The sequence below is a fragment of the Narcine bancroftii genome, chromosome 1 (assembly GCF_036971445.1).
Source record: "Narcine bancroftii isolate sNarBan1 chromosome 1, sNarBan1.hap1, whole genome shotgun sequence".
NCBI lineage: Eukaryota > Metazoa > Chordata > Chondrichthyes > Torpediniformes > Narcinidae > Narcine > Narcine bancroftii.
This window is the reverse complement of record NC_091469.1, coordinates 232,199,742-232,218,215: the sequence shown is the minus strand read 5'-3', so window position 1 is coordinate 232,218,215 and position 18,474 is coordinate 232,199,742. Positions and strand designations below refer to the sequence as shown.

The 18,474-nt window shown below is 37.5% G+C and overlaps 2 protein-coding genes across 8 annotated transcripts in view; one reads left to right on the top strand and one right to left on the bottom strand.

Annotated features, from left to right (window-relative positions):
* The window catches only part of pja2 (praja ring finger ubiquitin ligase 2), a 71,857-nt gene extending 63,857 nt beyond the window's left edge, over positions 1 to 8,000 (top strand). For all 5 annotated transcript variants that reach the window (XM_069892614.1, XM_069892601.1, XM_069892583.1 and 2 more), the window contains 2 exons: positions 4,448 to 4,563; positions 5,712 to 8,000. In XM_069892614.1, coding sequence (XP_069748715.1) covers positions 4,448 to 4,563; positions 5,712 to 5,831 — 236 coding nt within the window. In that variant the 3' untranslated portion in view covers positions 5,832 to 8,000. The remainder of the gene's footprint in view (positions 1 to 4,447; positions 4,564 to 5,711) is intronic.
* Positions 8,001 to 9,743: 1,743 nt separating this feature from the next.
* Positions 9,744 to 18,474, bottom strand: part of fer (fer (fps/fes related) tyrosine kinase) — a 226,584-nt gene continuing 217,853 nt past the window's right edge. For all 3 annotated transcript variants that reach the window (XM_069892572.1, XM_069892571.1, XM_069892573.1), the window contains one exon: positions 9,744 to 17,555. In XM_069892572.1, coding sequence (XP_069748673.1) covers positions 17,413 to 17,555 — 143 coding nt within the window. In that variant the 3' untranslated portion in view covers positions 9,744 to 17,412. The remainder of the gene's footprint in view (positions 17,556 to 18,474) is intronic.

Here is an 18,474-nt window from a genome sequence, read left to right as displayed (position 1 = left end):
CTTGGGCAGTCAGCTTTCATTATTTAGAGTGTGATGTATGCAAATGACCTGCTTCCCATCTAATGGAAGCCCCAGGAGCTTTACCTGTCTAGTCTTGTCCTCTATTATTGAACTGTATTCAAAAATGAGGGAAACTCCCATGGTTGATATTTTTATTTGATGTAATAACTGAAGGTGATCCTTATTTGGCATCTCTAGTTGTCCTTATTATTCATGGTGTAATCCTGGATGTCATGGCACTTTTACTATTTTTGAGTGTCAAGACCATAGGACGTAGCAGCAGAAATAAGCCATTCAGCCCATTGAGTCTGCCGTGCCATTTAATCATGATCTGATCCATTTTCCCACTCAGCTCCACTACCCGAACTTCTCCCCATACTTTTGATGCCCTGGCTAATCAAGAACCTATGAATCTCTGCCTTAAATATACCCGCTGACTTTGCCTCCACAACTGCCTGTGGCAACAAATTCCATAGATTCACCACTCTCTGACTGAAGAAATTCCTCCACATCTTGTTCTAAGCAGATGCCCTTCAATCCTGAAGTTGTGCCCTCTTCCCCTAGACTCTCCCTCCATGGGAAACAATCTTTCTACATCCACTCTGTCCATGCTTTTCAACATTCGAGAATGTTTCAATGAGATACTCCCTCATTCTAAATTCCAATGAGCCTTTATCAAAGGCCAAGAGCTGTCAAACACTGTTTATAACTCTTTCATTCCTAGAATCATCCATGTGAACCTCCTTTGTACCCTCTCCAATGTCAGCACATCTTTAAATGAGGAGTCCAAAACTGTTCATAATACTCCAGGTGAGGTCTCATCAGTGCCTTACAAGGTCTCAATGTCACACCCCTGCTCTTATATTCTATTCCTCTTGAATGCCAGCATTGCATTTGCCTTCTTCACCACCGACTCCCAGGTCCCTTTGCATCTGGATATTTTCAATTTTCTCCCCATTTCAAAGTCTATTTTTTTTTCTTCTAAAGTGCAAAACCATACACTTCTCCGCCCATTCTCCTAATCTATCCAAGTCCTTCTGCAGCTTCCCTGTTTCCTCAACACTACCTGTTCCAACATCTACTTTCATATCTTCTGCAAACATGGCGACAAAGCCATTTATTCCATAATCTAAATCATTAATATATTACATAAAAGGAAGCGGCCCCAAAAACTGACCCCTGTGAAGCACCACTAGCAATTGACAGCCAACAGAATATGATCCCTGTATTCAGACTCTCTGCTCTTTTATCTTAAGTAGCTTCATGTGCGGCACCTTGTCATAGGCCTTCTGAAAATCCAAATTCACATCGTCCACTGCATCTCCTTTATCAAGCCCAGTTGTTCTCAACCTTTTTCTTTCCACTCACATACCACTTTAAGTAATCCCTATGCCATCGGGGCTCTGTGATTAGTAGGGGATTGCTTAAGGTGGTAAGTGAGTGGGAAGGGAAGGTTGAGAATCACTGCTCTAGACCCAATTATTCCCTTTGGAGTTATGAAACCGTGCACATAACGAGTCAATTAGGTACAATTAACACAGTGGTTTTCAATCTTTTTCTTTCCACCCACAAGCACCTTAAGCAATCCCTTACTAATCGCATAGGGAATACTTATAGTGGTATGTGAGTGGAAAGCAAAAGGTTGAGAACTACCAATCTAACCTGTTTGTCACTTCTTCAAAGAATTCCATTAGGTTTGTCAAGTAAGATTTTCTCTAAAGGAAACCATGATGGCTTTGGCTTATTTCCTCGTGTGCCTCCAAGTACTCTGTAACCTCATCTTTGATAATAGACTCCAACTTCCTAACCATTAATGATTTGTCTAACAGGACTACAATTTCCTTCCTGCTGCCTGCCTCCCTCCTTAAAAAGCAGACTGACATTTGCGATTTTTTGGAACCATACCAGAATCCATTGATCATTGCCAGTCCTCCACAATCTCTACCGCTACTTCTTTCAGAACCCAAGAGTGTAATCCATCTGGTCAGGAGATTGATCCACTTTTACTCAGCTTCCAGAGCCCCTTCTCCGTGGAAATAGTAACTGCACTCACTTCCCTTCCCAGATGTCCTTCAACATCTGGCGTACTGCTAATGTCTTCCACAGTGAAGACTGATGCAAAATACTCATTTAGTTCATCTGCCATCTTCTTGCTTCCCATTATTATTTCTCCAGTGGTCCTACATCTACTCTCACCTCTTTTTTACTCTTTATACACTTGAAGTTTTTTGTATGTCTTTAATATTATTTGCTAGCCTACTTTCATATTTTATCTTTTCATTCCTTATGATTTTTAGTTACCTTCTGCAAGCTTTTTTAAAAAACTTCCCAATCCTCTGTCTTCCCACTAATATTTTCTTTCTTCTATGCCCTCTTTTGCTTTTATGCTGGCTTTGATGTCCCCTGTCAGCCACAGTTGTGACACTTTCCTTGTTTTTGGTATGTATTTATCCTGCACCTTTCTCAATTCTTGCAGAAACTCCATCCATTTCTGCTCAGCCATCTTCTCTACAGGGCACCATTGGTATTCCATGCCATAGGTGGTCTGAGGTTAGTAAGGGATTACTTAGGGTGATATGTGAGTGGAAAGAAAAAGGTTGAGAATCACTGGGTTAGTTCCTTTCTTATTGTCACTGTAATTCCTTTTATTCCATTGAAATACCAACACTTACGACTTTTATTTTTCCCTGATAAATCTCAAATTGAACTTGGTTGTATTGTGATCACTGCCCCCATTGGTTCCTCTACTCTAAACTCTCTGGTGCATTAGACAACACCCAGTCCAGTACCCCCAAACTCTTAGTAGGCTCATCAACATGTTGCTCTAAAAGGCCATCTTGCACCCATTCTACATATCTCTTGAGATCCAATCCCCACCTGGTTTTCCCAATTTACTTGCATGTTAAAATCACAGCATTGCCTTTCTGACACACTTTTTCTGTTTGCTGCTGTTATTGTTGTCCATTCCAGGCTATTGTTTGGAGGTCTGTATAGAACAGCCAACAGCGTTCTTTTACTCTTGTCATTTCTTAACCCACAGTGATTCTATATCTTCTGATCCATCTTTTAGTCAGAACTCCTTGATGGCTACAACCTGACAATGTGTAGCTGTACAAGTTCACCGCTTTATTTTTTATGCTGTGTGCATTTAACTACAAACCCTTTAGCCCCCTATTTGTTAGTTTTTTTTACTGTTTCTCTGTTGCATTGCAACTCAAATCAATGGCTGCAATTTTGCCCTAACTGCCTGTCCTTTCAAATTTCCTACTAGTTGTCTCTGCTTGTGTACTCTTCCTCTGCCTCTTTGGTTCTCACCCCCTTGTGAATGTAGTTAACCCCTCCTCCCCCACCCCCGCAAAAAAAGAAAAATCGTTAGCAATCCTCCCTGCCAGGATATTGGTTCCCTTTGAGTTCAGGTGCAACCCGTCGCACTTACACAGGTCATCCCTTTACCATAAAAGGTTCCAATGATCCAAGAACTTGAAACCTTATCTGGCCTCACTACTTTTGAAAACCTTATCCCCTACACCATCTTATAAGTGCACTATCTTCCTGTTCTGACCTTTCCAGCTCATGGAACAGGAAGTAATCCAGAAATTACCACCTTGGAGGTCCTGTTCTTCAGCCCCTTTCCTAACTCCCTAAACTTACTTTGCAGGTCCTCTACCCCACTATCCCAGAGTGCAGTCACAGTGAATCTCCTGTCTGATCCCCTGACTATTGAATCCCCGATGTTTATTGCTGCATCTGACTTCACCCTTCCCGTTTGAGACTTAGAGCAACCACAGTGCTATTGGTTTGGCTGCTGCCTTGCCCAGGTAGGTCAACCCCCTCAACGGTATCCAAAGGGGTAAACGTATTGCTGAAGGGGATGGCCATGAGTACCCTGCACTGACTGACTGACCATTTATCTTCCCTCTCCTGACTGTCACCTAGCTATCTTCCTTCTGCCTCCTAGGTATGATTCCATCCCTTTAATCCTGTCTATTACCCCCTCAGCCTCCTGAATGATCTGGAGTTCATCCATATCCAGATGGTAGAAACAGTAGTACTTATTTAGTACCTTGTTTAAAACTTGAGCTACTGGTGATTTCACAGCATTGCTGCTCTTCTACGTTGGTGGAGAATGGAAGTGCTGTCAAACTACTGTTGGATTAATCTAATCTGCGATATTTATAGATAAAATTGCAAATCCAATGTCAATATGAAGATAAAAGAACCTGTGGTAGATTTTAATTGAAATTTATGTTTTAATTGTCCACTTCCCTCATTGAAGAGGGGCAGACATTTACAATCAGATTATGGTATGAATACCTTTTATTGAATGGGGAAGAGGGGAATTTAACATTATTCTTGCTAACTATATGCTATGTATCCTCTATTAGCTACTTAATGCAGAGCCATTTTTCAGTTGAAATATATGGATATTTTACTTTTGATCTTCCAGGCCTGGAGCAATCTTGTGCTATCTGTTGCAGTGAATATGTGAAAGAAGAATTGGTAACAGAATTACCATGTCACCATCTGTTTCATAGACCGTGTGTGACCCTCTGGTTACAAAAGGTATTTCTCCAAACTTTCAGAAAGCTTTAATGTAGAACCATGCAGCACAGGACATGGTCTTTGGCCCTCTATGTCTGTGACAACCATCATGCCAATTTAAACTAACCCCTTCAAGAGGTGTACTACAGGATTTAGCGCTGGGCCTAATGCTATTTGTCATCTATATCAATGATTTGGATGAAAATATACATGACATGTTTGTGGATGACACTAAATTGGTTGGTATTGTAGTTAGTGAAGACGGTTGCAAAAGATTGCAGTAGGATCTTGATTGGTTGGGCAATTGAGATTTGGGAAGTTTAACCTGGATAAGACGTATTCAGTTAATGGTAGGTATCTGGGGGTGTTGTAGAACGGAGAGATCTTGGCGATTCAAGGTACAAAATCATCAGGGGACAGTTAGATCAGATTAATGAACGCCCAGAGTCAGGTAATCAAAAGACGTAGGTTTAAGGTTAGGGTGGATGAATGCAACAGGCTGTCAGAAGAGGTGGTTGAGGCAGTACTATTGCAATGTTTAAGAAAAAAAGGGACATATATAGATTGGGTTTAGTGAGATATGGGCCAAATGCAGGCAGGTGGAGCTGGTGTGGGTGAGATGTTTTGGTCAGCGTGGACAAGTTGGGCTGATTTCCACACTTTGATTTTGACGTTGATAATGTGCCAAGCCTCCACAAACTCCTTGGAAAGTAGAGGGGTTGCTGTACCTTGTTTATTTGTGAGTTATCTGGCATCACTACTTTTGAAAACATTTTTTGCCCTTTTGAAAAAAAAACCCACACATTTGCATGCATCTCTTCACAACCATGTGCATCCCAACACTTAAAAGCTACTACAATTAAAAATAATCTTGCTGAAGTAAAATACCTCAGTTTTCATATTTGAATACAAATGCCGAAAGGGAAATTTGACTGCTTGTGAGATCGATGATCAGTTAACAAATTATTAGTAATTTCATCCTTCAATTTGTCAGATTTCCTCAGTTTACAGTCACTGTCCCACTGCTCTTCAAATGACAGAACTTTTTTTGATATTGCCCTTTTCAGTAATAAATGTTCCTTAATCAATTATCCTGATTAGAAACTGAATGGAAAGTGTAGTGGAGTAGATGGAACTGCATTAGATTTACTGACATTACTTTTTTCCAGTCAGGGACATGCCCTGTTTGTCGACACGTACTTGCATCACCCCTTCCAGAAGCTGCTGCTACATTTTTATCAGAAGCAGGAACCCCTCCTTCGACACGTGATGGCCCAACAATACGATGAAGCTGGATTCTGCCCACTTGGATGTAAAAGGAAACTGCTCTATTTTAAATGGGAGCAGGAAGTATGAAACATGTTTGTGATTTTGCTTGTAGGCTTATTTTGTTAAAAGCTGACAAAATTTACTACTGGTAACGTGTTTAATTCTGCATTATAATTATACATAAACACTTAAATTAATGTGCTTCTGTGTCAGAAAATTAGTCCTTGTAAATATTTTGGGGTGGATTTATGATGTGTTTGATTTGATTTTGTTTAAATGAAATTCTAACTATGCATTTTATTTTTTTTATATCATGTATTTTGTTGCTAATAATTGTATTTGCAAAGAACTTTTGGGCACAAATGTATGAAGGTTTAATTGAATGTAATTCTAAGGTTTTTGTTTTATTTAACACAGTAAACACTGACTTTGCATAGGGTGATGGAGCTTGAGGAAGCTGTCTTAGTTCCTTGGGATAAAACTGTTTATTTTTTGCAATGTGACCAGCACAGTGACCATAGATGAAAATGTCATCAACATTGAGTTATGTGTCACCTTCAACAAAGTCCAATAAAACTGCAAGCATGGCTATACTCTTGAAATTGAATGTTATCACTAATTCAAAATTCTGGAAAGAAATAATGACAACATCTAAAACAAGAGCATATTTAATAGAATGTTGTTAGCCACAATGAAATTTGATTGATTTTTTTTTTTTATTTTGAGAATTCTTTGAATTAATTCCCTTCCATATTTTGCACTCCTCCCATAATGATTTATGACACACAACAGTTTTATTATAATTTTGCTTGATAACTCAGAAATAATGATGCATTATTTACTTTTCATTGATTATTTTCTCAGAATTGCATTGTTCAGTGTTAAAATTTAATTTTCCTTCAAAATTACAGAAAAAAACTGGGATTTCTTCCTTATGGGGGGGAGGGGGGTGGGGTGGAAAAAGTACTTTAAAACCATCAAAACAATTTCTTGCTGTTCATTTTAAGTCTTTGAAAATATTATTGATTATACAAGCAATGGCAATGCTTTGAAAAATGAATCTAATTGCTGTTTACTAATGATACAGCCAGTGTCTTAGAGTGGAAGTTTGAAGTAAGTTTTGGACAACGTGTAATTTTTTTGTCAGAAGGATGACAGTCCAGTAAAAATACAGGCTGTCCCCAGGTTTTGAGTTCCCAACTAACAGACACTCCATCAGAAGAACTTCCAATATATTCCGAAGTCTTATGAATGTACACACGTGTTCCTACAAATGGCTGAACTAGTTTCCCTCTTCTGTATAGTAATTGTTCTCATTAGTCTTGAGTTCCTCTGGAGAACTAGTTATCAAAGAGAGTGATTTAAAAAAATATATATTTTTTCTGACTGCATATACAATTGATGAGGCCATGTCTTGAATACTGAAGCAAGTCCATAAGAAGAAGGTTGAGGTACCGTGAATCAATATTTAAGTGGCATGACTTTATCTAGGTTATTATTTGAAAGACTAATATCTTTAACTTTTCTTCCTGAGAGATACTGTGGCCTCCTTAATGTTTAGGACCAAGACAGTTTTTTTTTTCACCTTTATTTCCCTCATTTGAGGGCACCATAATGTTTGGGTCTTCTGGCTTCACAGGTGTTTGGGAGTGCTCAGGATTGTTTAATTGTATCATGAACAGAAATACAGAGGTAACACTCCAAGATGCAAACCATGGTGAGCTTTGCATCTTGGGCAGGTCCTTTACACCTCCACACTTTGCTCTTGTCATAACTCTGAGACAGGTTTACCTTGATCTCATCTGTCCAGAAGACCTTTTTCCAGAATTCTGCAGTCTATTTTAAATATTTATTGGCAAACTGTAACCTGGCCATCCTTTTGTGGCTAACTAGTGGTTTGCATCTTTCAGTTTAGTCTCTGTAATTCTTTTAATTAAGTTTTCTGCAGACAGTCGTCATTGACATGGCGACACCTGCATCCTGAAAAGCGTTCATAATCTGTCAAATATAAATACGTTTGGGAATTTTTCATTATGATGAGAATTCTTCTGTCATCGGCAATGGAGGTTACTGAGCATTATGGTCCCCTGAAATGAGGGGATTATGTATAAAAAGTGCTGTAATTTCCGCATGGTCAAATCAAAATGTGTACAGATAACCTTGAATAAAATCTGGAATGTGCACTTTAATTACATGGGAACTGTTTGATTGCAAATTTAAAACTGGAACACAGGTAAATAAAGCAAAAAAAAAATATCTTTGCCTCAAACATTATGGAAGGCACTGTATATCCATCCCTTATTTTTTGTTCTACCCCATACACTTTCTTTGACCTTTGCGATCAAGTTCCAACATCTCACAATTGTGAACTTGAATATTGTTCACTGTCTGATATTTGATGGAGGAAACTCTGATGTAAAAGCTGGAGAAAGTTGGGCTCAGGAAACTGCGGCCGTGAAATTTTGTCATTGACACAATTAATCTCCAATAACCACAACCATTTCCCCAAGAGCTTAACATGATTCTTTTGGAATATTCTCTCAATAATTTCAGTTGACTTTTATTTGCATTCCTTATGGGAGACTTGGTCAAGTGCAGTTATTATGTAAAAATATTTTTACAACACATCTAAATTTTAGATTTTGTCTCTGTTTGTGTATAGGTAACTAAGAGGTCTGGAATGATGGCTGGCCAGGGTTTAGGTTCAACCACCCTTTTATTTAAAAAAAAATTGATGTTATGGATAAATTATTTAAATTAATGAAATCTATTTGAATAGTTCTTGAATGTCTGGCAGTAATTAGTTAAAAAGGAGATGGGGTATTCTGAAAGCGGAGGCAAGGCTTCAAGGTAGGAACCAAGGCCTATTCGTGCTTGAAGCCCACTGTAGCTCTTGGGAGTAGAAGGTCAGTTTAGTCAACATTTAACATTCAGATGGATTAAATCCTGGCAAGCACTAGGGTGGTGAGTCAGGGCATTGGACAAAATCCAGCAACCCCTAAACAATGAGTAATAACAAAAGCAAAAAAAAATAAAGTGTGGAAATGTAAATCAATTTGAAGATTCCTTTGGTTTAAAAAAAACTTGAAAGAAAATATGTCTAAACAAATTATTAGAACTTTTAAAGAACTTTTCAACAAAGATTTAAGATTCTTTATTGTGTTATAATACACAAGATTGTATTTAGTCTTCTGTAAGGCAGACAAAGATTCACCAGTGGAAATTGCCTGGCACTCCTTACAGTCAAAGAAAGGGAAGGCAATCTATTAATCTACAGTCTGGTAGATGTCCTTTGACTGCAGTTGCCAGCAGCCCACACCCTGCATGGGTTCCTTGAGTCGCCAACAGCCTGTTGTTCAGCCATAAAACCCCTCACTGGTCTGGCACAGTCACTGCCCTATAGGGTTGTCTCCTCAAACGGGGGTTGTCTCCTCAAACGGGGGTTGTCTCCTCAAATGGGGGTGGTCTCCCTGTTTTCCAGTGTCCTGCACCAGTCCTCTGCTTCCTTGGAGTCTACAACCCCTCGAAGCGCTGTCGTCATGGTCGCAGAATTTTACAATAAACCAGTTGGCTTAACAGGCTGTTTAAAGCTTGTATGGAGCTGTTGGTAGTTGAACTGGGTAGTAGAACCCTGTGGAGTAGCGCTGTGCCTTCTCTCCATGCGGGTCTGCCCCAGCGGCAGCAGTTCCAGTAGTGCTGCCATTTTTTTCAGAAATTCCAGAAAGCAAGTCTTAAGAGTTGTAGATTTGGGGTGGCAACTCGTTAATTCCAAAGAAAATGAGTCTTCAGAAAAAACTGGTTGCATGTCACCTCTGTACCAAGCAGACAGTCTGTTAAGGATGGCAGGCTGCCAGTTCACAGCAGGATCCCACGAGAGATTTGCCTTGGAAAATGATAAAGCAATTTCTTATCTTTCAATCTTTTTATTGCGTTTTATAGAACAAGAACACATTGTATAGACAAGACAAGGTTACCAAATATGAAGAAGTACATTTCCATAAATAAAACAATAATGATATACCTTTTCCTCATACAATGTTATTGGAATGACAAAAAAAAGACATTCTCTTTTAATGACACATTTGGTGGGACAAAATATGTTAAAAAAAATGTTTTCCCTTGTTCTTAATTTCTCTTCTAATCCCCATGACCTTGAGTTGGAGATGCAAAGGTGTGAAGTCATCCACTTTGGAATGGGGAAATCACAAGGCAGATTATCACAGTCAAAAATGATTGCAAATAGGCATTCATGTGCCTGAATTACAAATTGTCAGATGACATATTATCTGATATTGCAAACGTGTTCAGAAACAGAAGTTTTGTTATAATTGTACGTGGGACTGGTGAGGCCACTCCTGGAGCACTGTACACTTTTGGTAGCTTTACCTACTCTGTAAGTATATTAAGAGCAAAAAAAAAGTAATGAGGGAGAAAATGTCCCCTTAAGGATCAGTGTGGTATTCCATGTGTGAAGCCATGGTAGACGGACAGTCAAGAAGGGCATGGCAGCTAATGAGTTCATGAAAGATGAGTGAAATATTGATGTTCTGAAGGACATTTGGCAGACAAAGCATGTAAAGGTGAAAAATCTATGACCAGGTATATCCGAGGACGTTGTGGAAAGCAAGTTACGAGACTACTGGGGCCCTGACAAATCTTTTAATCTCATTTATTCACAGGTGAGGTACCAGAAGACTGGTGGCTGGTTAACATTGTGCCTTTATTTAAGAAGGGCAACAGGGACATGCCAGAGAACTGCAGGTCAGTGAGCCTTGCACTAGTGGTGAGGAAAATGACCAAAAGGGTATCTAATGGACAAGACTGATTTGGGATAGTCTGCATGGCTTTGTCTCACAAATTTGCCTGAGTTTTTTTTAAAGGAGGTGACCAAAAGGATAGCTGAGGACAGACAGGGCTGTTTGGTTATTAACCAAACCTTTGATAAGGCCCTGCATGGTTGGTTGGAGCCAGATGTTTAGAACAGAGAGAAGGTTTGATGGTAATGGAGAGTGGGTTATTTTTTCCCCCAGATTGGAGACCTGTATGGGTTAGAGCTGAGTCCTTAATTGTTCATCATATATATGAATAGTTTGTAAGTTTCTAGATGACACTAAATTGGTGATGTGATGAACAGTGAAGAAGGTTGTCTACAGTTAGAACAGGATCTATTATCGATTAGGGAAGTAGGCAAGGGAATGATTAATGGAATTTTACACAAACAAATGTGAAGTGAAGCACTTTGGGAAGTTAAACCAGGCCAGAGGGGGAAAAAAATGAATGGCAGGACCCTGGGAACGTGTTATCAAACAGCAAGTCATTAGTATGCAAGTATATGATTCTTTGAAAGTGGCAACAATGATAAAGGCATAAGATGTGTTTGCCTTTGATAACCAAGGTATTGAGTGTAAGAATTGAGACCTTGTATATGTGATAGATTATAGATAGTTTTGGGGAGATAAATTAGGACAGGATTTTTTTGTGTAGATCATATACAAAACTTGATATCTTTTCTAAATACTGGAGCTCTGCTCAAGCTAGACAGGACAGTTCCTGGGGGCCTTTGCAAAATCTTTTGGGAATGCCCAAGAGACTTCACTAATGGATTGTTGTTTTGAAAAACAACAGATGAAGGAGATTGGAGGAGTAGTTCGGAGCCGCAGGCTGTCTGGGAGTGCAGCTTGCTGTTCTAAGAGGGTCATGTGGTTTTGCAAGCAGAGAGTAAAACAGGCTTTTCTGTGAGAGAGGATTCAGTTCAGCAGCAGTAGCTGGGACTGGAACAGGACAAACTGGAAAGCTTGTGGAAAAACCACATTTTGAAGACAGGCTGTGGTGCTTAGTTCAGCCTGGTCAAAGCCCTTATGATTCATACAAGAGGAGAGGACTGGCTGCCAAACAAAAAGGAACTCTATGGTGACTTGAAAGAAAGAAGTTATTATCTGGAAAACCCCTGATGGGGCAAGTTTCTTCGGTAAGACACTGACGTGGCTGATTAGAAGGTGTCAGTTTCTGTCTAGCGACCAACAAATCTCTCTGAAAACTGACAAGAACCTTCCTGAGTGGTAACCGTTTATCTTTCAAGCACCAAAGCCTGGTGAACTTTATAAATGTTAAATTCTGTGCACAGTATAAGAATTGCCTGCAACCACTGAATTTGGAGGAGTGAGAAGTGAGATTGGACTGTGAATTAAAGAACTTTTCTGAACTTGCATACACATGTGCTTAGAATTAGAAGGGGGTTAAGTAAGTTCATAGTAATAAGTTAAAAGTTTGATCCAGTTTTCATGTTTAAAGATCATTAAAAGCAACTTTTGTTTAAGTAACCTCTGTCTTGGTGACTATCTATTGTTGCTAGGTTTTGGGGTCCTCTGGGCTTGTAATAGTATTTCAGTTGTATAAATATCTGGTTAGGCCACAGATAGAATTTTGTGTGCTGTTTTGGTGCCATGCAAAAAAGGATGGTATCATTTACCTTTAAAGAATGAATTCTGTGCTCATATTTGAAAAATTCTTTAACCAATATTTCAAGCCTATCCATTCTATTTTAATCACTTGTCTGCTCAAAATCTTCAGCAGAGAGATGGGTATCACTCACGTGGAGGGTCAGGTAGGTAGTACAACTGTCCTCAATTCTATAGATAGTTGCAGCCCTTGATGAATGCAGTTAATACCCAGTCAATGGCCTGAAAACAGTCAATGTTGGGTTATCATTTTTCTTGTTTAAGTCTACCTTTTACATTTAAAGGCTTATAACATTTGAATTATGTTTAGGTGTTAAATCAGAGGAGAGATTACAGTTGCAATGAGCAACACATTAAATTGTAAATACATGGATTTCTACCCCCCACCTCCACTAGGATGTTAATGTTCAAAATTATGTACTGAAAACTGCATCTTTAAAGAATATGTGAAGGTAAGAGGAATGTACAAAAAGCAAGATTCTGCAAATTGTACTTTACAATATTCATTTAAAATACCACAATCAATACAGTCTCCATTCTGTTTATTAAGGGATTACATAAATATCAACAGACATTTTAGTGGTATTTGGTTTAAAATGACAAACAGTTCAGGAACAAGTCTGCAATTCACAACAGCACAGAATTCAGAATATAATATTTAAAAATCCCTGTAAATCACTAAAAACAAAAGTACAAAATAAATAAATGTTACAACAGAGGACTGTTTTTAAAAAAAAGTACAAAAGACAAGTTTCTGTTTGGTATTTTGAACATAACTCCCCTAATGGACCAATCAAAATGTTCAATTTTGAATTGCTTGGGGTAGAAATATTATACATCCATTTAAAAATAACTTTCATTTTAAAGCAAACATTGACAGAAAGTTTAAACATTTTGATGAATTACATAGTTCCAGTGTTGAACGTTTGCTTTATTTTCTTTGAAAAGATTGAAGCTTATTAAAAAAAGAAAAGGTGCAATTAAAAAAAAATATAGAATTCTAGTCTTTATTATGGCACCAAATGAAACTGCGTTGGAGCTTTTGAAAAGCACAATATGATGCTGTTTGTCATTTATTAGTGGCAGCAATTATATTAAACAGCAGAAAAATATAATTTGGTTAGTATAAAGGCAATATATATGGCACACAGCAGAACATTTTTGAGTTATAGCCAAAAGGCTATGGCATCATGAAGCTGAGAACAGGTCATGAGGCAAAGCAGCCTTTTCCTTAGAACACTGATAGCTGTATTTAAAGTAACCAAACTTCTGCAATTGTATATAGTCACATAATATCACAGCAATGGGTCAATTGGTATTATAGTTTTTGAATAAAAATTGTGGGCAATTGTATATTTTTTTAAAAAGCTAGAAATTTTATAAAAACAAAATGCGAATTTTTTTTATATAGAGCATTTTTATAAAGAATAAAAGAGTTAATGTTTCAGTTGAACATTTTGTTCTCCACTATTGTTGAGCATCCCAGTATTTCCTGTTTTATTACAAACATTGTTTTGACACAAGCTCAAAGGCTGAAATATCAAAATCCATACGTAACTTAGAGTGGTGGAAGGTTAATTCCCATTCATCCAAGCTGATTTCAATCTTTGACCCATTGCTGCAAGACTAATTTGTTCATTCTTATTACACTTGGCCAAGTGACTAAAACATATATTGGGGTCTGGGCATGATACTGCTATGGTACAATAAGTACCAATTGAATGTAAAATTTCAGGACTTGGAAATATTGAAGCAAACTTCAGTTTCCACTTCTATTAGAAGTTCCCTTCAAACAATAAATGGCATTGCAAGTGTCTTGTGTGCAAAATCTTTCCTGGGAGTTTAATCTCATTGGTAGTGGAAAAATAACTTTTAGCGGCAACTAAAAAAAAACACCCTGTGAATTTCAAAATGAGCCATTGCTTCCATTGTACACATTATTGTCATTAGATGCATTTAAATTAGATATGGATAATTTTAGCTTTATAATACTTTAAAAGGACCATATGATATTTTATGAACACAGTAGAAGACTTCATGGGCATGGTATAAACAACAGGCTATCCGTAATTTGACAAAAAAATTTGACAATAAAATCGTTGCCATGTCCTTTTCCTGCAACCTAAGGGAATTTACTAATTTTTCTATGAATACAGAAAAATTCTACTGAGCACCAAGATCACCTGTTCAAAAATACTGATAATTCTGTAAACACTTTTCCACTGCACTGAAACCTTTTCTGTGGAACTTTTCAAGCATTAATTTTTCATGCACAAAGTTTGTCTTGGAAACAGGGCAATGAAGGAATTAAATATTTACTAAATGGAAATACTGGGGTACAAATGTAAACTTCATTCTTTTAAAAAAGCTTACAGTGGATTAGTTATAAAAATGAAGATCAGTAGCTGTTAAATAACAATGTTAAAGTTCAGTAAATGCTGCACAAAGCATTCAAAATATACTTAGCACAGTGTATTTAGTTTCTATTAATGCAGTAATTCTATAGAATCTGAATCCATAACATTTCTCCATATAGTATTGACGTTAAGTTTTTAAAAGATTGTAAATTGCATTATTTTCTGAAAATTCTTGAAGACCAATATTGCCAAAACACATCAAGCAAACTGAAATATACATTGGTTCATATTTTAAAAATAAAATAGAAATTTTAAACCTGCTTATTTGGAAGTTACACTAATGGTACCATGATTTACAGTACAATATTTCAATTTTTTTCTATTGAGATGTGCAGAGCAACAAAGGGATTTAGGAGTTATGGTAAATAGTACCCTCAAGGCTGATATTCAGGTAGATGGTGTGGTGAAGAAGGCATTTGGAATGTTGGCCTTCATAAATCGGAGTATGAATTCAAGAGTAGGGAGGTTATGATGAAATTGTACAAGGCATTGGTGAGACCAAATTTGGAGTACTGTGTACAGTTTTGGTCACCAGATTACAGGAAAGATATAAACAAAATAGAGAGAGTGCAGAGAAGGTTCACGAGAATGTTGACAGGATTTCAAGGTTTGAGTTACAGGGAAAGGTTGTGCAGACTAGGGCTTTTTTCTCTGGAGTGTAGAAGATTGAGAGGGGACTTGATAGAGGTGTTTAAGATTTTAAAAGGGACAGACAGAGTAAACGTGGATAGGCTTTTTCAATTAAGAGTGGGGGAGATTCAAACTAGAGGGCATGGTTTAAGATTGAAGGGGGAAAATTATAAGGGGAACATGAGGGGAAATTTCTTTATGCAAAGGGTGGTGGGGATGTGGAATGAGCTTCCGACAGACGTGGTCGAGGCGGGATTATTGGTTACATTTAATGAAAGACTGGAGAGGAGAGGACTGGAGGGGTATGGACCGGGTGCTGGTCAGTGGGACTAGGAGGGTGGGGATTTGTTACGGCATGGACTAGTAGGGCCGAACTGGCCTGTTCTGTGCTGTAAGTGGTTTTATGGTGTCAGTTTTATGACTGAGGAAGTGAGATTTTCAGAAGTGTCATTTCCATGTCCAAAAGGACAGCATAATTTAGCAGAAGATTCAGATATGAAAAAACACACGATTAGTGAAGCATGCAGGACCCTTTGAGATAACTTGGCTGTTCTGTAACTCTTTTATGAATAACAGGTCACTTCATTGTTAAACAAATTAAACTGTGATAGGAGTTCTGAAATGTTCCACAATTTTAAATATGAGCAGAGTGTAACCAATGAGATAAATGTTGGAAGCTGAAACTGAAACTAGTTCTAAAGAATTGCAATGAGTATCCGACCAATTAAGGCAGAAATAGATTGAGCTTTGAAACCTCACAGCTTCCTTATAAACCGTGGCCACAGCTGATAGGGTGCAAAGATTCATTTTAAAATGGGGAGAGGATCTGATTTTTTTTCTATCTCAGTTGACTTAATCCTCTCAAGCTGTGATCAAATCTGCTGCCTTAACAGCAAATGACAGTTTGGGGAAAATTGTATACTAAAGCAGCAGAATGATACATCCCATCTGCAATACAATGGCAAATACAATTTAAATAAATGTTTGTCATTGAAATATTGCTGGAAGGTGGTGTATTTGTTTTAATCTCCAAAAAGGCAGATTAAAAGCACCTATTTAGCCACTATGAACTTTCAATCTCATTTTGCTAAAGTTGAATTTCATTTTTAATTTTGATTCTTTTTGAACAGTTATGAATTAGGAAGCCCTGCAAGATTTCTCTAATCCTTTTAAATAATTCATTATTAGAAATGATTAATTCAGATTCTAAGAAAACAGGAAAGGTTGTTTATATTCAAAGACTTAACATTCAGCAATGATGTACAGGTAAGGGAAGTGAAACAATATTGTCCCTGTTAAAGATTGGCCAAATGCTCAGTTTTGTTTAAAAAATGCTCAAACATTTTGTCCAGCTGCAAGGTACATTTGGAAGCAGTAAGATCAAATATCTCAAAATTGAAATAAACAAAATAATAATATTAATGCTTGTTTTAAAGAGATAGGATCTTGCATGGGTTAGATTAACTTTAGAATATTGAAATCTCAGGTACATCATGGAAGGTTTTTGCTCGTCATCTGCAACAACGAACACCAAAAAGTCGATGTGACAACAGTCAATCACAGCATGAGGTTTTCATAAAGCCTTTATGCCAGTGTCTCTGATTTATAAATCCAATCTGGTCAGTTTGGTGCTTATTTATATCCTGATCCTTTTCCTGTTAGAATGTTGCAAGCATGCAGTAAATCTGATTTCTTCAATACCAATTTAAAATTGACCAACTTGAAATCAGTTCCACAGAAATTCTTTGTATTGCATTTCAATAGCACACAAATAAATGCTCCAAAACATTTGTTACTTACATTCTACAAAATGATAACCATACAATTTTACTAGGAGTTGATGTTGGTTGTGCAAATATTTTTAAATTATCTCTTTTTAATGCATTGGAAAGGCCTTTCTCCATAATGTACCTTATCATTATTTACAGGCCAGAAAAACCACAGGATATAAATGATAAACTGTAAATAAAATATATGCTGATGCAATATAACATGTTTACATAATTTTAATTACACGATGTGGGAGGAAAATTGCTAGTTCCTGATTTTTCTTGATGAATGCGGATTTTCCACCAGTCAGCATTTGCTCTGTGCCACTACATTACCTTCTTCTTAATACCCAAGAGTTCTTTGTGTATATCACTGAAACTTGGTCTGTTATCTGCTTTGTACTCCCAACATTTCAACATTAAGTTGTATATATCCTCTGGACATTTCTGTGGTGCTGACATCCTGTAACCTGGGAAAGTTTTAAGACATATTTTAAAAGTTCTGCTCAGCCCAATTGTGTTACTAAAATTTAAATAAGCATTGTATGTTTAGTGGGCTTTTCTGCTTTCTAAACAATAGTTAATGTTAGGATGGACATCATCCCCCTTTTCAAGCAACCTTTGTTCCACGTTAAGTGATGGAGGACAGTGCTGGGGGAAGGGAGGCTGTCTGATAATTAGCAAATGTGAGAACTAATCAGGCATATAGCGATGAGACACTTGATGAAGAGCTCAGGCCTGAAATGTTGACTGCCTTTTACTTCTCCAAATACTGTGTGACCTGCTGAGTTTCTCCAGCAGTTTTGGTTTCTGCATCAAGTGGCAGCTGGCAGGACCATAAAATTGTCCCTTAAGCCTGTTGTCATTCAATAAGTTCATGGTCGGTAGGATCTTGACATCAGCTTTTCTACCTGCTTCCAAGATAGCAAATAACTGTTTACTCCAGCCGTCACTGACTCAACCTCCATCATTCTCTAGGTTTGAGAATTTATTTTTATGACTATTTGGCAATATTTTTCTGTAGTTATTAACTTTCTTTTGTCATTGTATAATGAACCAAATTTACTTACACTGATGACTGAGGCAATCTCACTTTTTTTTTTGCACTATTGATTTATTTATTTTTAAATCTTGTATTTCCATAACTGTAATTTGAAAGTAGTTTTTGCACTTTGTTCTGCACCGTACTGCTGCTGGAAAGTAACAAAGTTCATGACATGAACTTGTTCATAACAATGATTCTGAGATAGCCAAATCAATTTTGGGCATTGTAAATGCCCACATAACTTTTCCAGGTACACATTAGCTTGTATTTCTGTTCCAGTTTAGTTTACTTTGATCAAGTTTTCACTAAAGTTCAGTGCAAGGTTTTGATTTATTATATTTGTT